This window comes from Ornithorhynchus anatinus, chromosome 3 (genome assembly GCF_004115215.2).
Source record: "Ornithorhynchus anatinus isolate Pmale09 chromosome 3, mOrnAna1.pri.v4, whole genome shotgun sequence".
In the NCBI taxonomy this organism is placed as follows: Eukaryota; Metazoa; Chordata; class Mammalia; order Monotremata; family Ornithorhynchidae; genus Ornithorhynchus; species Ornithorhynchus anatinus.
The window spans coordinates 16,989,028-17,009,360 of record NC_041730.1 but is presented as its reverse complement, the minus strand read 5'-3'; the positions used below and the strand labels follow the sequence as shown (position 1 = coordinate 17,009,360).

Sequence of the window (20,333 nt, the reverse complement as noted above, 5' to 3'; positions counted from 1 at the left end):
CCGGATCCCATTTCCCATTCCTGTGCGGGCTCCGGGCTCCATTGCTGAGAGAGGGATTCCCTATTTTCCACTCCAAATTCCGCCCCCGGCCACAACGTCACTCACCCGGCCTCCCCACAGTCTTTCCATGCCCACGGTCTTCCTGTGCCCATGGTACCTTCCAGCCTCTGATTCCCTGGGCCTCCAGTTCCCCCCAGCCTCCAGTCCCCACAACCACCAGATTGGGCTCAGCCCAATCCCTGAATAGTAATAATAAGTGTGGCAATTGTTAAGCGCTTGCTATGTGTGAGACACTGTACATAAGCACTGGGATGGATATCGGCGAATTGGGTTGGACACAGTCCCTGTCCCACATGGGGCTCATAATCTCCATCCCCATTTTACAGATGAGTAACTGAGGCATGGAAAAGTGAAGTAACTCACCCCAAGTTACACATCAAAGTGGCAGAGTCAGGATTAGAACCCAGCTTCTTCTGTCTCCCAGGCCCGTGCTCTATCCACTAGGCCACGCTGCCTCCTGAACTCCTCTGCTCTGCCTCTCCCCCACAGCTGTTTCCCGGACATCCCCGCCCCGGCTGGCTATCCGCACCCCCAGCCCTCTGGATCGGCAGCCGGACCTCTCGCAGCCCACGGGACTTCCCCTGGCTCCGGAGGCATCCACCATCTGAGCCCCCAAGGAGGGGGACCCTCACCAGGACGCCATGGGCCACCTCTGCCCCCGCCCCCCTGCGGGCCCGGCTACAGCGGCCACCTCAACTGCAACAACAACAACGGGTTGGGGCCCAAGGGCTTCCTAGGGGGTCACTGCCTGAGCGGCGGGGGGCCCCCAATCAAGGCGGAGCCCAAGGCACCCTACGCCCCCGGGTGAGTGTGGGCCGGGGGAGGAGCGGAAGGCAACCAGGGCCTGGAGATATCGAATAGGCCAGGGCAGTAGAGAGTGGACCACAGTTCCTCGGTTGACACTAGGTGGGAAGGGGCTCGAGAGAGGGAAGGGGGAAGGGAGGGGCAGGGGCTTGGGAGAAGGCGAGAGGAGAGAAATAGCTGTGGAGAGGGAAGGATCTTGGGAACGGGGAGGGAGAAGGGAGGGAATGGGGGGCAGGGATAATGGGGCCAGCCTGCAGAGCCCCTCTCACCACCCTACATAGCCCAAGTCCTTTTCCTGTGCCCCATCACAGCCTGGGCCCAACCTGAGCTCAGGGCCCTCTGGTTGTGGAGATACAAGAAATGTCTTCTTTGACCCTCACCTACCGGTTAGCACATCTACAGGCCACGGGGGCTCCCGTGCCTCCCCACACTGGGTCTCCGTCGCGTGCCTTCTGGCGGCACTGCTGCCCGCTGCCCTTGACCCTATACCCCAGGGCCAACAGTGGTAGGGGCCGTGCTCACTTCAAACTCTGCTCCCCGGGTCGAGCAGGAATCTGTGGGGCTCGGGGGCTCGGGGGAAGACCGCAGAGGACCCCCTTGTCCAGGGAATTAACCCGCTGCCGACTCACCAACTGCCAGGGAGAAGGGGGCAGATGTCATCTGGAAGGCTGCAGGAAGCTTGGGGCATCCAAAGACCAGTTTACCCCCAAGCTCTGCTCTTGGTCCGGCCCGGCAGGACGCACCAGGCCTCCCCCTTCCTGGAGGCGAGTCAACCCCAGGTGCCAGCCTTCTCTGACAGAGGCCTGCCACCTCTCTGCAGGAGCAGCAATGTCACAGAGGGAAAGCCTTCTTGCAGCCCTGGTGGCTCTTCCTTGCCCACCCCACTCCTAGCTGCTGGGATCCTGGGAGAGGGGGCACTGAGCTTGGCTTCCTGCTGCTTCTCTCCCCTTCCCTAAGCCCCCGTGCTGGGCTGGGGGTCCAGAGGGATAGGAGTGGCAAAAGTGAGTCTGGGAGGGAGTGTGAGCTTGAGGTGCAGAGAGTCCTGCCCCTTCTGTCAATCAGGCAGGCCCGTGGACCAATCAGAAAGCACATGACACGCAACCCCTTCCCCCCGCCCGCCCCTCCGGCTTAAAAATGCCCAGCCTGCCTGGGCTGAAACGAGAGGATTTCAGCTGATCCTAAAGAGAGCGGGGCAGGTGGGCAGCAAAAGCTGCTGGGTGCCCATTTCCTGGATTTGGGTGGAAGAGGGGATGGGAATGACAACTCCATTAGGAATCTGGCAGGTGGGGGCTGGGATAGGGCCACTGACTTTCCCAGCAGAGCCTCAACCTTAGCTAGACTTGAGTTGCATTGATGTGGCCAGGATAGGGGGTGGGGAACCGATTCTAGCTACAGCCCTGAGGGGCAGGGAAGCCCTGGCTTCATCCCCAGCCTGTTCCAAGAACCCCTGCGGAAGCCGCAAGAGTAGCCGTCTCCCACCAGCCCGTGTTCTGTCTCCCCTGAGAGAGCCTTGGAGCTGGGGGCCTAGGGAAAGGCTTTGAGGGTGGAAGTCTCTCTCCTAGGGTAATGCTCCCTGCCTCCCAGAGACCTCTGGGGCCTGCATGCTTCCTCCTGAATCTACACGGGCTGGCCGCTGGAGGGGTTGGGACTGTCTAGGTATGAGTAGCCACAACTGGTTTCAGTGCAGAGGATGGAGGGTCTGGCCTCTGGCCCCAACCCAAAGTCCCAAGGGCTCCTCCCATCAGTAAGAACTGGGACAAGGAGAGAGGGATTGGAACAAAGCAGCTGAGGAAACGTTGTCGTTGTTCCAGAGGGTGAGGTTTCCTGAGGAGCTCTGCAGGCCGAGAGACCACCACGGTCCAGTTCTCATCCCGCTCGGCCCTGCGGGAGACGCCGGGTGCTTACTGGGGCTTCGGTCCCGTCCGTGGGTCAGTGTGGCTGGTGTTTGGGGCGACCGCTCCGTTGCTCAGAGCTGGTAAAGGGAGGAGATTTGAGGGTTGGGGGCTACAGGGACAGTTCCTCTGGTCTCAGGATGGGTGATGGATGGTTGCCCCCACCGCCCCTGGGCCCTACCCCTCACCCCCCCGCCTCCGGGGGTCCCCCCTCCCTGCTTCTGGGCCCTTCCTCCGCCGGATCCCAGCCACGTTCTGCCCTGGTGGTGTTCTCCCATGCCCTGGTGGTAGTCTCCCTTGCCCTGGTGGTGGTCTCCCTTGCCCTCAAGATCCTGACTGTGAAAGAGGCTGACCGAGGCCCTGGTAGGTCAAATCTCTTACGGCCAATAGTGTCGCACGGTGCGCATTGGGTCCGGACGTCATCGTTCAATGCTACTGCGAGATACTGTCCCATGCAAACAAGATCGGTTGGTAATACAGCTCACCAACTTCACTGTAAAATCAATTAATTACAGGTATTTATTGAATACCTATGTGCAGAGCACTGTACTAAGGCTTGGAAGAGTATAGTAGCGTATTGAAGCGGCGTGGCTCAGTGGAAAGAGCATGGGCTTGGGAGTCAGAGTTCGTGAGTTCGAATCTCGGCTCTGCCACTCGTCAGCTATGTGACTGTGGGCAAGTCACTTCTCTGTGCCTCAGTTACCTCATCTGTAAAAATGGGGATTAACTGTGAGCCTCACGTGGGCCAACCTGATTACCCTGTATCTGCCCCAGCGCTTAGGACAGTGCTCTGCACAAAGTAAGCGCTTAACAAATACCAACATTATTATTAACATTATTATTATAGTACAATCGAGTTGGTAGACTTGTTCCCTGCTGGCCAGGAGGTTTCGGGCCAGAGGGGGAGATCACATCACCTCTGGCCCCGTCGGGGCGGTTGTGGGTTCCTGAAGGAAGAGGAGGAAGAGAAGGAGAAGGAGGCCTTCAGTGTCAGCTGTGTGTTGCACTTCTGGGACCCAGAGGAAGTTGGAGGGGTCTATGAGTCCTCTGGGAGGGGGAGGCTCTGGTGGATACAATGTGCTAGCAGTGCCAGGGCCCATCTGGGAAAGATGCTTGCAGGCCGGCCTGACCTGGGTGGGACCGTGGACAGGAACATCTATGTCCTTTCCTTCAGATGGGTGGTCAGCTTGGCCCGGGGCACTTTTCCCACTGTCCACCTCACCATGGGAGCTGATCCAGGTCCCAGAGGGATGGCCTGCCATCTGGAGATGCCCAGACTGTGGCAGACATCCTCCCTGTTGGGCATCCATGCCCTCCAGCCCAATCTTGGCAGCACCCCATGGGCCTAGTCCTGGTTCTCCTGGTAGAGAGCTGGGTGCCCCAGGCACAGCACGTGACACTTAAGGCCCCCGCCACGATCAGGGATATCCTCACCAACCTCAGCGTGAAACCTTTACCCCTAAGCCAGGGGACTGGGGTGGAAGATGGGGGCTAGACCTGGGGCAGAAGCAGGACTTTCCCTACCCCAGACCCTGTTGGGAATGGGTCTTCCAGGGGTTGGGAAACCCACCAGAGAGAGTAGGGTTCGCCCCATCTTCCCTTCTCCCCCTCTGCTGGGTCTGGCGGGGACGTGCCGACCTTCCTGGTTCCTTTGTTCCTTTTCCGAGTTGCTGATAACACCCCCGCCCAGGGCCTGGCCCTCCGCCCGATGCCTCACCTGCCCGTCCCGGGGCCTCCGCGGGGCTGTCCCTGGGCAATCCTCTACTTTCCTAAACCCTGGAGGCGGGCTCCCACCCTGCCCTTCCCTGCTGAACCAGTGCAGGATGAGCTCAATGAGCAGTGCAGAAGGCCAGGCCACTGCTGTCTGCAGAGGGGAAGAGCAGGCCTGGGCAGTTTGGGGGAATGGGGAGGATAGGACCAGGTGGAAGGACGGGGCCTAGGCAGGGCAGATGGGGCCCCGGTGGGGAATACTGGGCTCAGGCAGGTGGGACTGGGCTTGGACAGGGGCGGGGGTGGGACCTGGGCAGAGAGAATGGCCCCGGGCAGGGGAGACGAGATCCGGGTGAGGGGCACGGGCTGGGGCATGAAGGAGTGGGTCCTTCATGAAGAGAGGGACAATTGTAGCTGGTTGGCGGATGAGGGATCTCTCTCCCCAATACCAGGGTAGATTGTGATGGGGTGATTCCATGGCAGGCCCCCAAAGGCTCAGGCCCGCCCCCCACGCCGGCCTCTTGGGACCGTTTCCCTAATGACGGGGCTGGCCTGGCTTCTCTTTCTTTATCTTTTGGCGCCCCTTCCCCCAGACAAGGAGAGGGAGGGTCAGCTGTCGAGCCACAGGCTCAATCCCTGGCAGCCTCCTGGGGGACGAGGCCGGGAGAAGGCAGTGCCCTGTAGTGGGCGGCCCTGGTGCCCTTGGAAAGGGCAGCGTTCGGCTGGGGCCAGTCTGCCCCATCCAATGGGAGGAGCTCAGGGGCTCCTGGCCCACAGCCGCTGGGAGCGGGGCCGTGGGGCCAGCGGACCGGTGGCCCCGGCTCACCTGCCCTCTCTCTCCCCAGCACGCTCCCCGACTCTCCCCCGGACTCGGGCTCTGAGGCCTACTCTCCCCAGCAGGTGAATGGTAAGTCTAGCGGGCAGCGCCGCCTCCCACCCGGCTTTGGGGAGAGTGGTTGGCCGGCGTTATCGGGCGGGCGGGCAGGGGTGGGGTAGGGAGGCGCGGGGCGGGGGGAGCTGGCGGCGGCCACATTACGTGGGGAGAGAGAGATTATCGCTCGGCAAATACTCCCCGGCTCCTGCCTATTGTTCGGGCCGAGGGGCGGGGGGGGGCACGCGGGGTGGGGAGCGGCCCGGGGACCCAAGAGAGCCCGGCCCCCCGAACGAGCCCAGCCCCCTGAGTGAGCCCGGTCCCAGGGGCGTCGGGTCCCGCTGCCGGCGCCTGCCGGCGCCCATGCGGGCGATGAGGCGCCCCTTGCCAACCTCGCCGTGCACTCGCCCTTTAGTGGTAAGTCCTGGCCTGACCCCGGGTACGTCTCTGGGACGGACGTGGACCCGGGAAGAGCTCTTGGGCAGGGCGACGGCGGGCAGGCGGGAGGGACAGGCCAACCGGGAGATTCCAGGGGAATGGCTCTGTGACTCGGGACCTTCTGGCCGGAGCCACCCAGAGCGAGGGCCTCTGGGAAAGGCCTCTCTTTCTCTCTCTCCTCTCCTGCATTTCAGCAGTTCCCCTGCAGAATCCGCCCTGCAGAGGCGCCCAGCTCGCCTCCCCGTGTTGGGAGAGGGGTCAAGAGTTCTGTTTATCTTACCAAAAAATCCCTGGAATTCCTCCGGGCCTTTCCTCCAGTGGAACAAAGGGAATGGGACCTCCCCCCACCCCACCAGCAGCCCCTCAGCTTGCCTGGGGGCTGGCCTGGGGTCTGGCCTGGAGGCCGGCAGGAGGCCGGCCAGGGGTCTGGCCGGTGGGGGGGCCTGCTGGGACCCTCGCCCCGGGGGAGCTGGCCGGGGGTCTGACCGAGGGCTGGCTGGAGTCTTGTGGGGTCTGGCCCGGGGTCTGACGGAGGGCTGCCCGGAGTCGGGGGAGGCCTGGTCGGGGGTCTGGCTGGGGACCAGCCAGGGGGAGCCATCCTGTTCCCAGAGGTGGGACGGCTCCGAGAGAGGCCGGCTGGAGACTCCGGGGCTCCCGGCTGCTCTGGGGACAGAGGGGGACTCTCCCCAATCTTCCCATTCCACCCATCCCGTCCTACTCCCGACGGTGGGGAAAAGTGGCCCTTCCAGCCTGGAAATGGAGGCCCCAGCCCCAGGAGGAGGAAGAGGAGGAGGCTGGAGCCGAGCTTGGGCTGGGGAGGGGGGTCAAGGAGGAGTGGGGATGGGAGGGTCCAGACCAGGGTTGTCCCGCTGAGCCCGCTGTGCCTAGGAAACAGTCTCACGCCTGTCTCCTTCGCCAGCTTCAGTCACCCAGTCCAGACTCCCTCGGGCCCGGAGTGATGTGATTGGCTGGCCAGCTGGTCTCTTGTCACCTGGGCCTGGACGTGTGTTCACACTTGAAGATAAAAAGGCAGGGCCCCGCGAAGCCGGTGGCCCCGTCCTCCCGTGGGAATCGCAAAGCAGACGTATCCCTTGGAGCCCACCTGGCCTTATCCCAAGGGCAGCGTGAGCAAGCGGTGTGGCTCAGTGGATAGCGCCCGGGCGTGGGAGTCAGAGGTCATGGGTTCTAATCCCGGCTCCGCCGCTTGCCAGCTGTGCGACTTTGGGCAAGTCACCTAACTTCTCTGTGCCTCAGTGACCTCATCTGTAAAATGGGGATGAAGACTGGGAGCCTCACGTGGGACCACCTGATGACCCTGTATCTACCCCAGCGCTTAGAACAGTGCTCTGCACATAGTAAGCGCTTGACAAATACCCACATTATTATCCTCAATACTGATGCAACCACCCCCTTTAGAGGGCCCAGGTCCTTGGCCTCTGAGCGAGAGGGAGAGAGGGGGAGGTCGAGGTGGGGGAGGAGAGCCTCGATACTTGGGGAGTGTTCTGGGTCGTCCCCACCCTGTCCGCCTCGGCAAAATCCGCCTTTCCCCTCCCCCTCCGTTTCCCCAACCTGACCCCCAGCAACACCCCTGGGCTGGAACACACAGTCAGACTGGGCTTTCTTCAGCTCTACTTTGCTGCCGCAGAAGCCTCCCTCCCGCCTCCCTGCTTTCCCGCTTCCTTCTCTCCTTTAGCCTCCCTCCTTTCCCAGCCCCTCGCCCCCTTTAGCCTCCCTCCTTTCCCAAGATACCTCCCTCGTTTAGCCTCTTTCATTCCCTATCCTCTCTTCTTCAGCCTCCCTCCTTCCCCAGCCCCCTCCATCCTTTTGATGGTATTTGTTAAGCATTTACTCTGTGTTAGGCCCTGTAGTAAGCGCTGAAATGGATACATGATAATCAGATTGGACACAGGCCATGGGGCTCCCAGTCTGAATTCCCATTTTACAGGTGAGGTAACTGAGGCACAGAGAAGTGAAATGACTTGCCCAAGGTCACCCAGCAGATAAGTGGCAGAACCTGGATTAGAACCCATGGCCTTCTGACTCCCTCCTTCGCCAGCTTCCCTTTCCTCAACCCCCTCCCTCTTTCCCTCTATCCTTCCCTCCCTCCCTCTCCTGCCTTCCCCCTTTCCTCCCTCCTCATCAGCCCACAGCTTGTCGAGGTACAAGGCGCTTCACTTCTTCTAGGGACTCAGGTCAAAAACATTATGGCGTAGCGGATAGAGCCTGGGCTTGGGAGTCCGAGGACATGGGTTTTAATCCTGGCTCCGCCACTTGTCTTCTGTGTCTCTGAGCCTCAGTTACCTCATCTGTAAAACAGGGATTGGGACTGCGAGCCCCAAGTGGGACAAGGACCGTATCGGACCCGATTTGCTTGTAGCCATTTCAGCACTTAGTACGGTGCCTGACACATAGTAAGCGCTTAACAAATGCCACAGTTATCATCGGTCCCTTCCGGCAGACTTGTTCAAAAAGAGTCCTTCGAATCGACCCTTACTGGTCAACGTTCTGGGAACCACAGACAGAATTGTTTATACGAGATATTCTTCCCCTCGACTCTATTTATCGCCATCGTTCTCGTCTGTCCATCTCCCCCGATTAGACCGTAAGCCCGTCAAACGGCAGGGACCGTCTCTATCTGTTGCCGACTTGTTCATTCCAAGCGCTTAGTACGGTGCTCTGCGCATAGTAAGCGCTCTATAAATACTATTGAATGAAAGGAGAGACTGACTGACTGAGAGATTGACAGGGATACTGACAGACTGACAGACAGGCAGATTTCTTTCCTTCCAGTCCTTAACGCCCAGGATGGCTGGGTTTGGGGGAGCCCTGGGGAGTGTGATGTGTTTGCTGTCACCGCTGAGCAGGAACAAAGACTGGGGAAAGGAAGGCGGTGGCGGTGGGTGGGCAGGGGGCTGGAGGGGGACAGCGGGGGGATCCTCCTCAGGGAAGAGTTGGTTCGGTGCCCCGGTCCTGATGGACGGCCATGGGCCAGCGCCGCGAGGATCTGACAGGGTCACGGCCCCACTGACTGCGGACCACGCGAGCCGGGGGCCGAGAGGCGAGGGGGGCGGGGCAGGAAGGAGGCGCGAGGAAGGACTGGCCACATTCAGAGACCAGAGGGAGACCTGGGGGCTATGTGGGGTCCAGAGTAGTGTGGCACAGTGATAGACCATGCACCTGGAAGTCGGAAGGTCATGGGTTCTAATCCCAGCTCTGCCACTGTAACCTTGGGCGAGTCACTTCACTTCTCTATGTCTCTGTTACCTCACCTGTAAAATGGGGATTGAGACTGGGAGCCCCATGTGGGACAGGGACTGTGTCCCACCCGATATGCTTGTATCCACCCTTGTGCTTAGTACAGTGCCTGGCATGTAGTAAGTGCTTAACAAATACCGTTGTCGTTATTATTATTACTAAACCTAGGGCTGGGCAGCAAGTGGGGGTGGGCAGAACCCAGTTCCTCCAAGCCCCAGGTGGCCGGGGGTGGCAGTCTCTGTTCTCTCTCTCTGGTCTGTGTCTGTTCTGAAGGGGGATGGAGGGATTTGGGGGGCAGAGGAGTTTAAAGGGGGAAGGGAACAACAAATAAGAGGAAGAAGAGGTTGGTAGGAGGGGGGACTGGAAGCTCGCCGGGGGGAGAGGGGGCGACGGGGAGGGAGCGCGGGGCCCAGGCCTGGCTCCTCCCCGGGTCTGATGGCCACGGGCCTTGGGTTTCTCTCCCAAAGATTCCCACCTCCTGCGCACGATGACCCCCGAGAACATGTGCCACGTCAGCATCTCCTCCCGCCTGGAGCACCCCCTGCCTCCGCCCCCACCCCACCTCCCCGGCCCGCCCCCGCCCCCCTCCCACCTGCCCGGTCCGCCCCCTCCCCCCTCCCACCTGCCCGGTCCGCCCCCTCCCCCCTCCCACCTGCCCGGTCCGCCTCCCCCTCCCCACCCCCACCAGCCACCCCCTCCGCACCCACCGCACTACCCCGGCCTGCAGAGGGATCTGTACATGAAGGCCGAACCCCTGGTGCCCCCCTTTGCCATGGGGCAAGGCATGGCCCCCGGAGACCTCCATCACGCCCAGCAAACCCAGATGCTTCACCAGCTACTGCAACAGCACGGAGCAGAGTAAGAGAGGAGAGAGGGAGGGGGCCCGGGGGGGGGGGGGACCCGGGGTGCGGCGGGACTGGGTATGACCCTCTCCGGGACGGCAACCCGACGGGCACCCGGAAGCAGCAGGAGGACAGGATTTCGTCCATTCATTCGATAGTATTTAGCGAGCGCTTACTGTGTGCAGAGCACTGTACTAAGCGCTTGGAATGGACAATTCGGCAACAGATGGAGACAATCCCTGCCCAGTGACGGGCTCACAGATTTGAGAGGCGAAGGCGGGGTCTGGGCCTTGGGGTGCAAGCAATGCCATGAGGCGGGTTGGTATCGCTCCGGGGCAGGTGATCACGCCACTGGGAGGGAAGAGGGATGATCCTCCCAAAGTGCAGAATGCCCATCAGGGCCAGACTTCTGGGTGGGTGACAGAGAGTGGGGGGAAATAAGCCCTAATCAGCCGCGATGCCTCGAGGAGGAGGGCGTCAAGCAGTCGGGGGGAATCCATCTGTGGGCAGGAATGTGTCTGTTGTTATAGCGTACTTTCCCAAGCGCTTAATACAGTGCTTTGCACACAGTAAGGGCTCGATCGAATTGTAGAGGAGTAAGGTTCGGGGGTGGGAACAGGGTGGGAATGGACCGTAGAGAGGCAGGGTTGTGAAAACCCATCCTCTCTCAATAGGCTCTCTTGAGCACTTACTCTGAGTAGAGCACTAAACTAATGCTCAGGAGAGTACAGTCGTGTTAGAAGACATAATCCCTGCCCTCAGGAAGTTTACAGCCTAGTGGAGGGTGCAGGAAGACAGACACGACAATATTCATTCATTTAATCGCATTTATTGAACACTTACTGTGTGCTGAGCACTGTACCAAGTGCTTGGGAGGGTACAATACAAAAATAAACAGACGCATTCCCTGCCCACGGTGAGCTGGCAGGTAGGCCGGGGAAACAGATGTTAATTCAAAAAAGAAATGACAGATACGTAGACAAGGGCCAGGAGGCTGGGAGGGAGGGAGAAGCAGCGTGGCTCAGTAGAAAGAGCCTGGGCTCGGGCAGTCAGAGGTCATGGGTTGGAATCCCGGCTCTGCCATTTGTCAGCTGTGTGACTGTGGGCAAGTCACTTCACTTCTCTGTGCCACAGTTCCCTCATCTGTAAAATGGGGATGAAGACTGTGAGCCTCATGTGGAACCACCTGATTACCCTGTGTCTACCCCAGCGCTTAGAACATCGTAAGCGCTCAACAAATACCATATTAGAGAAGCAGCGTGGCTCGGTGGAAGGAGCCCGGGCTTAGGAGTCAGAGGTCATGGGTTTGAATCCCAGCTCTGCCACTTGTCAGCTGTGTGACTGTGGGCAAGTCACTTCACTTCTCTGTGCCCCAGTTCCCTCATCTGTAAAATGGGGATGAAGACTGTGAGCCCCACGCGGGACAACCTGCTCACCTCGCATCCCCCCAGAGCTTAGAACAGTGCTCTGCACATAGTAAGCGCTTAACAAATACCACCATTATTATTATTAACAAAGGGAGCAAGTCAGGGCGGCGCAGAAGGGAGGGGGAGAAGAGGAAAGGGGGGGAGCGGTCAAGGAAGGCCGCTCGGAGGCGGTGTGACCGGGGGGGCGGCCCCTCCTGACAACCGGGGGTCCCCTGCAGGCTCCCTGTGCACCCCACCAAGAAGAGGAAGCACTCCGAGTCGCCCCCCAATACCCTCAACGCCCAGATGCTCAACGGCATGATTAAACAGGAGCCAGGTACGGCGGCGGCGCTGCCCCTCCACCCGGCCAGAGCCCCAACGCCTCCCTGGCACCAGCAGGGGGCGCTGTCGCCAGGAGCGGGGGCCCTGCCCCTCAGCATTACCAGAGCCCCGACGCCTCCCTGGCACCAGCAGGGGGCGCTCTCGCCAGGTAGGCCCCCCCCCCCCCCCCCCGCCCCCGGGTCACCTCAACACTGGTGGGCGGAGGGAGGCCAGGAGGAGGGGGCCCAGCGGGACCCTCCACTGGGACACCAGTGGGACGCACTGGCCACGGGGGATGGGAGAAGGGGGCTCCTGGGGAGGAGGCAAACCCCCTGCCTCCCCGTGGCGAGGCAGGGAGCCCGGAGGAGGGGACGGTGGGGCAGTGGGGCTGGGGAGGGACGGGGGGCAGGGTGGGATGGGCTTGACCCAGGTCTTCCCCTCGCCCCCCAGGCCTCATGCAAGACAATGACAGTCTGAACGGCTCCTACCTGGACCCCAACTACCAGTCCATCAAGTGGCAGCCCCACCAGCAGAACAAATGGGCCTCGCTGTACGATGCCAGCTATAAGGAACTGTGAGTGATCCCAGGGGCCCGGGGACCGCGGCTTCGCTCTCCCCGTCTCCCCCCTCAGCCTGGCCCCCTCTCCACCCCCGGGGGGTCAGTCCTGGGTCCGGAATTGGGAACGAGCCGACTTAGAAGGGGAGGCGGAGGTGGGGAGAGGCCCGCGGGCGGGGGAGTCGGGCGGCGAGAGATGGATGTTTGGGGCAGGGACGGGGCCGGATCCTCCCTGCATTCCAGAAAGGTGATAGGAAGCTGGCCGGCCGTGGGGGCCCTTCCAGGAACCACCGCCCCCGCGCACCCCGCCCGGACCTGGGGAGGGAGGGAGGGAGGGAAGGAGGGAGGTGGGGGGGAGGGACTGGTCCACTCTTGGGAGGTGGGAACCGGCCTGGGGGCTGCCAACCTCTTTAAGGGCTCCCGTGGCCCCGGACCACCCAGGGCTGGATCGGAAAGGGCGACGGTTGCCGCCCCTGACCTCCCAAAACTGAGGGTCTGGCCCCAGGGGGTGTTACCCGGGAACCCCTTCCAGAGGGGTAGGGTCTCCCAGCCGCATCTGACCCAGAGCGGGGCAATGGTAGGGAGGGGATGAAGGGCTTGGGTCCCTGCTCCTCCACCCCACCCTGGGCTGACTCCCTCCTTGGGCCGGACCAGAACTCGATCTTGGGGCAGCCGTGACGGGAACTGACCGAGCGGCCTTAGGGGTCGGGCTGAGGCCCGAGCCCTCTCCCCCGTCCCGATCCCTGGCCTTCCGTGATGCCGTGATCCATGGCTGTGATCACCTGCCAGGAAGCTGATGTCAGCCCTGTGCACCCCAAGACAGATCCGGGTGTGGACGGTGGAGAAGAGGCTCCCTCCCCTCCCCCAGTTCTGGTCTGAGTAGTCAAGGAGGGGCACCTAGGAAGGGAGGAGGGGAGAGCTGGCAGCCTGCCCCGCTGGACATTAACCAGACTCCGCTCCCTGGCCCTGCCTCCCAACTCAGCCGGAGCAGCTCCCTGTCCTGTCCTTGGAGGCTTGGGCCGCCCGTCCACCGAGCACCCCGAGGAGGTGGGGAGAGAGAGACGGGAGAGCTGGGGGTCGAAGGGGGAGGGGAGGACTGGATGGAGCCAGGTGGGAGTTGGGGACTGAGAACTTTGGCTCAGGGAGGCTGGTCCAATGGGGTCCATCCCCGGGGAGGCTCCAGAACGCGTCAGAGCAGAACCAGAGCTCAGGAGAGCCGAGTCGACCTCCTCCCAGCCCGGGATGGGACCGAAGGCTCCTCCCCGATCCCGGTGGCGGCCTCGGAGGGGCAGGGACTGAGAGAACAGGGGAAACTGAGCAGGGGAGGGGCCCGGGCCGGCACCGGACAGGGGCCGGGAGGCAGACCACTCTCCCTACGAGGCCCTGGCCCGAGAGGCTGCCGGCGGGAAGGGGCGGTGGGGGGCCGGGGGCAGGGGGAGAAGGGGCCCGCTGGGTCGGCTGCATAGTTCCCCATCCCCATGGCAACCAGCCGTCAGCCCCAGATGAGGCTCCCCAGATGGCAGGGGCTGCGGCTACTCTCGCGGCCTGGGCCCCTGCCCCCTTTCCCTCCCCCCCCCCCCCCCGGGGAGGTGGAGGGGTGGGAGAGTCTTCCAGGTGGTTCTGATTTGGTCAGGAATCTGGCAGGGGCAAGGCAGTGTTGGCTTCAAGTATCTGCTGGGCCAGTCCTCTCCCAGCAACTTCACAGATGGAATCTCCCCCAACTCTGTCTCCCACACTGCCCCCCTCTCCTCTGAAGAGCCCAGGCCCCTGGCTGGGGAGGGCCTGAGGTGGACCTTAGGCCTGGTCTAGGGCTGGGGTGGGCCCTGAAATGGGCTGGGGGGTCTGGTCTAGGGCCAGGGCCTGAGATAGGCCAGGAGGTGAGCCAGTGGCCCGGTCTAGGGCCGGGCCTGAGATGTCTAATGGTCTGGCCTAGGGCTGGGGCCTGAGATGGTCTGGGGGCCTAGTCTAGGGTGGGAGAAGGTCCCGAGATGGGCCGGGGGCCCGGTCTAGTGTTGGGGTCTGAGGTGGGCTGATGGCCTGGCTTAGGGCCGGGGCCTGAGACAGTGTTGGGGACTAACCTAGGCTTTGAGAATGAGCTGAAGTGGGCTGGGGGCCTGGTCTAAGGTTGGGGGAGGACCTGAGATGGGCCGGGGGCTCACCCTGCGGTTGGATCTTGAGTCAGGCTTGGGATCTGGTCTTAGGTTGGGGCCTGGTCTAGAGTTGGGTCCCGAGGCAGGCTGGGAGTCCGGTTAGGGTCGGAGCCTGAGGCAGGTGGGATGTCCGGTCTACGGTTGGGGGACCATGAATGGAGCAATGAAAAAGACTGGGAGTCAGGCTAAGCTCAGTCTCAAACTGGGGCTCGTTGTGCTGAGCCAGGGGGCAGGCGGCAGGGCAGAAAGGTGTCAGTGTTCCGGGAACCACGGCTGCACCCTGCCCGCTCGGGGGAGGGAAGGCCGGGGGATCCCGGTGGGCCGTCCAGAGATCGGCTCTGAGCCGACAGGGCTGGCGGGAGTGGCCAGTGGGAGCTGAAACTTTAGACGGAGCCCGGAATCAAGCCGGGCCGGAGGAGGGGATCCTCCCAGCGCCGCCCCCAGCCGGTCCAGCTGTGGCCATCTTGACCCCTGCAGCACTCAGCCCCGCCCCACCCCTCCCCACCCGTCCTGTCCTGTCCCCTCAGGCCCATGCCTACCTACCGAGTGGACGCGGACAAGGGCTTCAACTTCTCCGTGGGGGACGATGCCTTCGTGTGCCAGAAGAAGAACCACTTCCAGGTGACGGTCTACATCGGTATGCTGGGGGAGCCCAAGTACGTCAAGACCCCCGAGGGTCTCAAGCCCCTCGATTGCTTCTACCTGAAACTACATGGAGTCAAGGCAGGTCCATGTCCAGGGAAGGCAGTTGGGGTGTGTGTGTGCGGGGGGTGGGGGTCGGTTCAGGGCCCCTTTCTCTGCCCCGTCGGGGTTGGCTAGGGCAGCCCCCGCCCCAGCAGCCCCACACAAGGAGCGTCTCCCCCCACGCGGCCCTCTTCCTCCCGAAGAGCCCGGGCAGGCCCCGAGACGGGCCGGGGCGGGGCCGGGGAGAAGGAAGCTAGAAATGGGGGCAGGATCACGAGGGAGTTGGGGGAGGGTGGGCTGGGAGGGGACAGGAGAGGGATAGTCAGGCCCGGGTTAGAGAACGGGTCCTTGGGAAGGGCACGATGAGGGGACGTGGGCAGGCCCTGGGGATGGAGGTGGGAAGAGTGGGAGCTGACGACCAGGTGGCCGTGGGCCCTAGGCCAGGGCTGGGGCTGGCCGGGAATTGGTAAGTAGGTAAGTAGTGGTAAGTGGGACTCTGAGGCTCAGGGGCTCCGAGGCCCTGGGGTCCCGGGCTTCTGGGGAATAGTCCAAGCGGAGAAGCTGCCTCCAATGCCGACGTCACTCAGCCCCGACCCGCTGCTCCCTCCCTCTCTGGGGTTGTCCTTCCTGGGCCTGGCAGCCAGTTGAGGGGGGGAGATGTGCTGAGAGGCGTTAAGGCAGAGGGGTCGGGATGGCGGGGGCCGGGATGGGCAGTGCCCACCCCCTGACCTGTGTCCCCTGGGCCCTCTCCCCGCAGCTGGAGGCCTTGAACCAGTCCATCAACATTGAGCAGTCTCAGTCAGACCGGAGCAAACGGCCCTTCAATCCTGTCACGTGGGTATTTTCTCCCCACCCGCTGCTGGGGTGAGGAGGGACCCCTACCCTCCGGTGTGGGGTGGCAGGAGGGGGCTTCCAGCTCCTGGGGAGGGGCTTTATCTCTCCCATCACTGCCTTCACCGGGTCCCTGAGCTTCCCCTCCCTGGGGGGAGCCGGTCGGCCTGAGCCCCACCACCTCCCCGCAGGGTCACACTGCCCCCAGAGCAGGTCACCAAGGTGACAGTGGGGCGCCTGCACTTCAGCGAGACCACGGCCAACAACATGCGCAAGAAGGGCAAACCCAATCCTGACCAAAGGTGAGCCGGGCGGCACCTCCCGGGGGCGAGCTGGGGAGGGTCGGCTCCCTGCTCCGAGGGTGCATCCGGAGGGTGGGAGAGGGGAAGACGGAGCATCCGCTGGCGGTGGTGCCCGCTAGGTTAGGAGGGGACATTGGGTGCCCCCTGTTGGGGACCTTGTGGGGCACCGAGGAACAGGGGTCAGTGTCCTCTGGGGAGCGGGAGATGGGAAGGAATTGGGACTCCTGCTGGAGCGCAGACAATGAGAAGGGGCGTAAGGGGCAGTGACCCCTGGGGAGGAGGGAGTGATGAGGCATGGTCCGGCCCTTGGGCCACGGGTAACCTTGGGGACAGACAGTGCCCGGAGGCAGTGCTCCCTGGTGCGGGGGGGGGGTGGGAGAGAATGCTGAGGGGTGACCCCCCTCCCCACCCGCCGCCTCGGCCGTGAAGATGAGGATAGAACGTGCCCTGGGGCACTGCCCCGTTAGCCCATGGGGACAGACAGTGCGCTGGGGCAGCCCGGTGGAGAACCTCACCTGCTCTCTGCCCAGGTACTTCATGCTGGTGGTGGCCCTGCAGGCACAGGCCCAGAACCAGACCTACACCTTGGCTGCCCAGATCTCCGAGCGGATCATCGTCAGAGTAAGACCTGTTCTCTCCCGCCCTTTGGGGTCCCCACCCTCCCCCAGGGGTGCGCTGGCCAGCGGGGATCGGGGAGGGGTTTCCCCATCCTTTTCCTAGACTCCCAGGGCTCCGGACTTTTCCTCGGTGGCTCCCGTCACCAGTAACGAAAATCCGCTTGGAGGCGGGGGATGAACGAATTAACCTCTGAGGTCCTTCCCAAGCTGGGGGTCGAGGACTGTGGCAGCACTGCTGCCCGGGTGTGTGGATGGCCAGAGGGCCTCCCGGCTGGGAGCCCAACTGGGCCCGACTGGCGTTGGGCCCTTTCCCATTCCCCTTCTCCCAGAATCTGGGGGTGTTGGGGGGGTAGAGATGGGCGTCACTAGAAAAGCGGTATGGCCTAGTGGAAAGAGCATGGGCCTGGGTGTCAAGGGACCTAGGTTTTAATCCTGGCATCGCCGTATGTCTGCTGTGTGACCTTGGGCAAATCGTTTCACTTTTCTATGACTCAGTTAATTCATCTGTAAAATGGGGATAAAGAGTGTGAGCCCCATGTGAGACGTGGTCTGCGTCCAACATGATTAACTTGTATCCATTCCAGTGTTTAGTGAAGCGCCTGGCACATAGTAAGCGCTTAACAAATACCATTTAAAAAAAAAAAAAGAAACCCGACCCAACTTCCAGGTCTTGGCCCACCCTTCCCTGGGTGACTCCCCTGCCCAGCCCCACTGCCCACCCTCTATGGCTCCTAGTGTGACCCTAGGTCAGCGCCACCGGCCCAGTGACCGCTGGCGTCCCCGGGGTCACCCTCGGGAGGTGTGAGAGGGAGGGGTAGAGAGGAAGAGCCGGTGGCACCCTGGGCCCTGACTCCCCGGACGATCCAGGGCCCCGCGCTAACGCTCTGGTGCCCTTGCCATTCCCCAGGCCTCAAATCCGGGCCAGTTCGAGAGCGACAGCGATGTACTGTGGCAGCGGGCCCAGCTGCCCGACACCGTCTTCCACCACGGCCGGGTGGGCATCAACACCGACCGGCCGGACGAGGCCCTGGTGGTCCACGGCAACGTGAAGGTCATGGGCTCACTCATGCACCCCTCGGACATCCGGGCCAAGGAGCACGTGGAGGAGGTCAGGGCTCGGGGCTCCTGGAAGCCCCGGGGTGGCGGGCACTGCTGGGGGAGGGGCGGGGGAGGCAGTTGGGGGAGGGACGACCAGTGCAAGGGGAAAGGGCAGGTTCAGGAGCTGACTGGGCCCTGCCTGGCCCGACGCTGCCCCGGTGAAGAAGAGCCCCGCCTTGAGGGTCAGGATATGCCCAGCTGGGGACAGAATGTGCCATTTGGGTCCTGGGATTTGAGTATGTTTGGGATTGGAGGGCACGGGACCACCCACAAGGAGGACACTGCTTGGTTCTTGGGCTCTGTGGTGGCCCCTAAAGGGTAGCCCTGGGCTTGGTTTGGGGGACCGGGGTGCACAGGTGGAGGAGGAAGAGAGGTCTAGAGTGGAAACACCCTCCCCAGACCTCGGCCCCAAGGCCCCTCAGGGCCACCCAGGGCCACGTAGGATCCCGCTCTGTGCTTCTGCATCTGCCTGGGGACCACCAGGTGAAAGAGCCCTGGGATCGGGGGCAGGAGAGTGGGCCCTTAGAGCCCTGCCACTAGCCCCCATCCCGTGGCTTGCCCATGCCAGGTGGACACTACAGAGCAGCTGAAGAGGATCTCCCGCATGCGGCTGGTGCATTACAACTACAAGCCTGAGTTTGCTGCCAGCGCGGGCCTCGATGCTGCTCCCGAGACAGGTGTGGGGCCCCCCCCATCATGGGGGCCGGGGCGGGGGTGGGTCTCTGCAGACTGGTGATGTCCTCTCTGCAGCCGCATGATCCCTTCCCTGCAGCCAATGGCTGGGGTCAGCCAGCCCAGACTCTCTAGCCCTAGACTCCCTAGACTCTTGAGGCTCCGAATGTTTCCTCACTGGCTCCAGTAACAGAATCCTGCTTGGAGGCAGGGGGATGAACAAATTGGCTTCTGAGGTTCCTCCCAAGATGGGATTCGAAGATTCCCGTAGCACGGCTGCCTGGGCGTGTGGTTGGTCAGAGAGCCTCCTGGCAGAGTTTGACTGGACCTGGGCTCTCTCCCATTCCCCTTCTTCCAACATCTGAGGGCGTTGGGGGTCGAGGTGAGCGTTGCTAGAGAAGCAGCCCAAATCCAGAGCCCAAGTCCAGAACCCCAATCCGAAGTCCAGAGGCTGAGCCCAAGCCTGGAACCCCCCGGGTCCCAGCAGCCTCCTCAGTTGGCTCTGTCCGTGCTGCAGGCGTCATCGCCCAGGAGGTGAAGGAGATCCTCCCCGAGGCAGTGAAGGACACCGGGGACGTGGTCTTTGCCAACGGGAAAACCATCGAGAACTTTCTGGTGGTGAACAAGGTCAGAGGGGGGCCCGGCCCCCGGCAGGGTCGGGATGGGGTCTGAGGCGGGCTCCAGGGAGAAGCCGATTGGCATCGTGGTCCGTTCCCCCGGCACTGTGATTCCCTTTCAGGAGGGTCTGGCTGGGGTGAGAACGGATCAGAGGGAAGTGGGTCCCGGAGCTAGGCCGGGGCGGCAGGTTCTGGGCAGCGGCCGGGCCCCGAGCCCGAGCCCTGACTCCTGCTGGGCCCCCGGCCCTCCAGGCCAGCCAGTGCCGATGTCCTGCTCCCCAACCCCACAAGCGGAGCCGGCCCGCCTGCTCACCTCCAATCTACTCTCCCTGTGGCCTGGGTCCCGGGCCTGTGCCCCGCAGGAGCGGATTTTCATGGAGAACGTGGGGGCCGTGAAGGAGCTGTGCAAGTTGACCGACAACCTGGAGACACGCATCGACGAGTTGGAGCGCTGGAGCCACAAGTTGGCCAAGTTGAGGCGTCTGGACAGCATGAAGTCCACAGGCAGCTCGGGGGCCTTCAGGTGGGACCCCGTCCCCCCGCCGCTCACTCCCCTCTGCTGCCCCCGGCCCCCACTCGCTCCTCCAGGGCCAAGGACAGAGGGAGGGAAAGCCCCGGGAAGGGCGCTGGCCCAACCCCCCACATCTCTCTCCTCACACAGCCAAGCCGGCAGCCAGTTCAGCCGGGCAGGGAGTGTACCCCACAAGAAGAGGCCCCCCAAACTGGCCAGCAAGGTGAGGGGCTGGGCCCGTGACCCAGGGCGGAGGAATGTGGGCCCACAGAGGGGATTGGAGGTGGCCACGCCGCTTCTCCCAGCATCATCAGTGTGCAGCTCCCTACCACTCTCCGCTCCCGGGGAAGCGGCCTTCTCTCTCCACCCGATCTCCCCAACGCCCACCTGCTCCTTTCCCATCCCGGCCCCTCCCCTGCATCCCTGCCACCCCCCTCCGCTCTCCCTTCCATCCTTCCTCATGGCTAGCAGCAGATTCCTCCCGTTTCGCCCCCTCCTCCTGCCGTGTTTCATCCAGCCTGCTGCCACCTCCGACCCAGTCCCTACAGACCTTCTGGTCTCCCCCACACCCCTACCCACGGACAGCCCCGAGAGCACGGTCCTCGGCCCTCGTGGTGCCCCGGAGAGGGGGTCAGGTCCCCTGCCCCTCCCAGGACCTGAGGAAGGGACCGCACCCTTCCTCAGCGCTGGACCTTC

The 20,333-nt window shown here is 62.8% G+C and overlaps 1 protein-coding gene across 1 annotated transcript in view; it reads left to right on the top strand.

Annotated features, from left to right (window-relative positions):
- Positions 1-20,333, top strand: part of MYRF (myelin regulatory factor) — a 46,835-nt gene that overhangs the window by 19,514 nt on the left and 6,988 nt on the right. Inside the window, exons 3-17 of the mRNA XM_039911390.1 lie at positions 550-864; positions 5,312-5,373; positions 9,498-9,606; positions 9,718-9,888; positions 11,518-11,768; positions 12,050-12,173; positions 14,833-15,028; positions 15,747-15,823; positions 16,012-16,122; positions 16,653-16,743; positions 17,647-17,847; positions 18,406-18,514; positions 19,027-19,136; positions 19,489-19,649; positions 19,788-19,860. Of these exons, the coding sequence (XP_039767324.1) occupies positions 550-864; positions 5,312-5,373; positions 9,498-9,606; positions 9,718-9,888; positions 11,518-11,768; positions 12,050-12,173; positions 14,833-15,028; positions 15,747-15,823; positions 16,012-16,122; positions 16,653-16,743; positions 17,647-17,847; positions 18,406-18,514; positions 19,027-19,136; positions 19,489-19,649; positions 19,788-19,860 (2,161 nt within the window). The remainder of the gene's footprint in view (positions 1-549; positions 865-5,311; positions 5,374-9,497; positions 9,607-9,717; positions 9,889-11,517; positions 11,769-12,049; positions 12,174-14,832; positions 15,029-15,746; positions 15,824-16,011; positions 16,123-16,652; positions 16,744-17,646; positions 17,848-18,405; positions 18,515-19,026; positions 19,137-19,488; positions 19,650-19,787; positions 19,861-20,333) is intronic.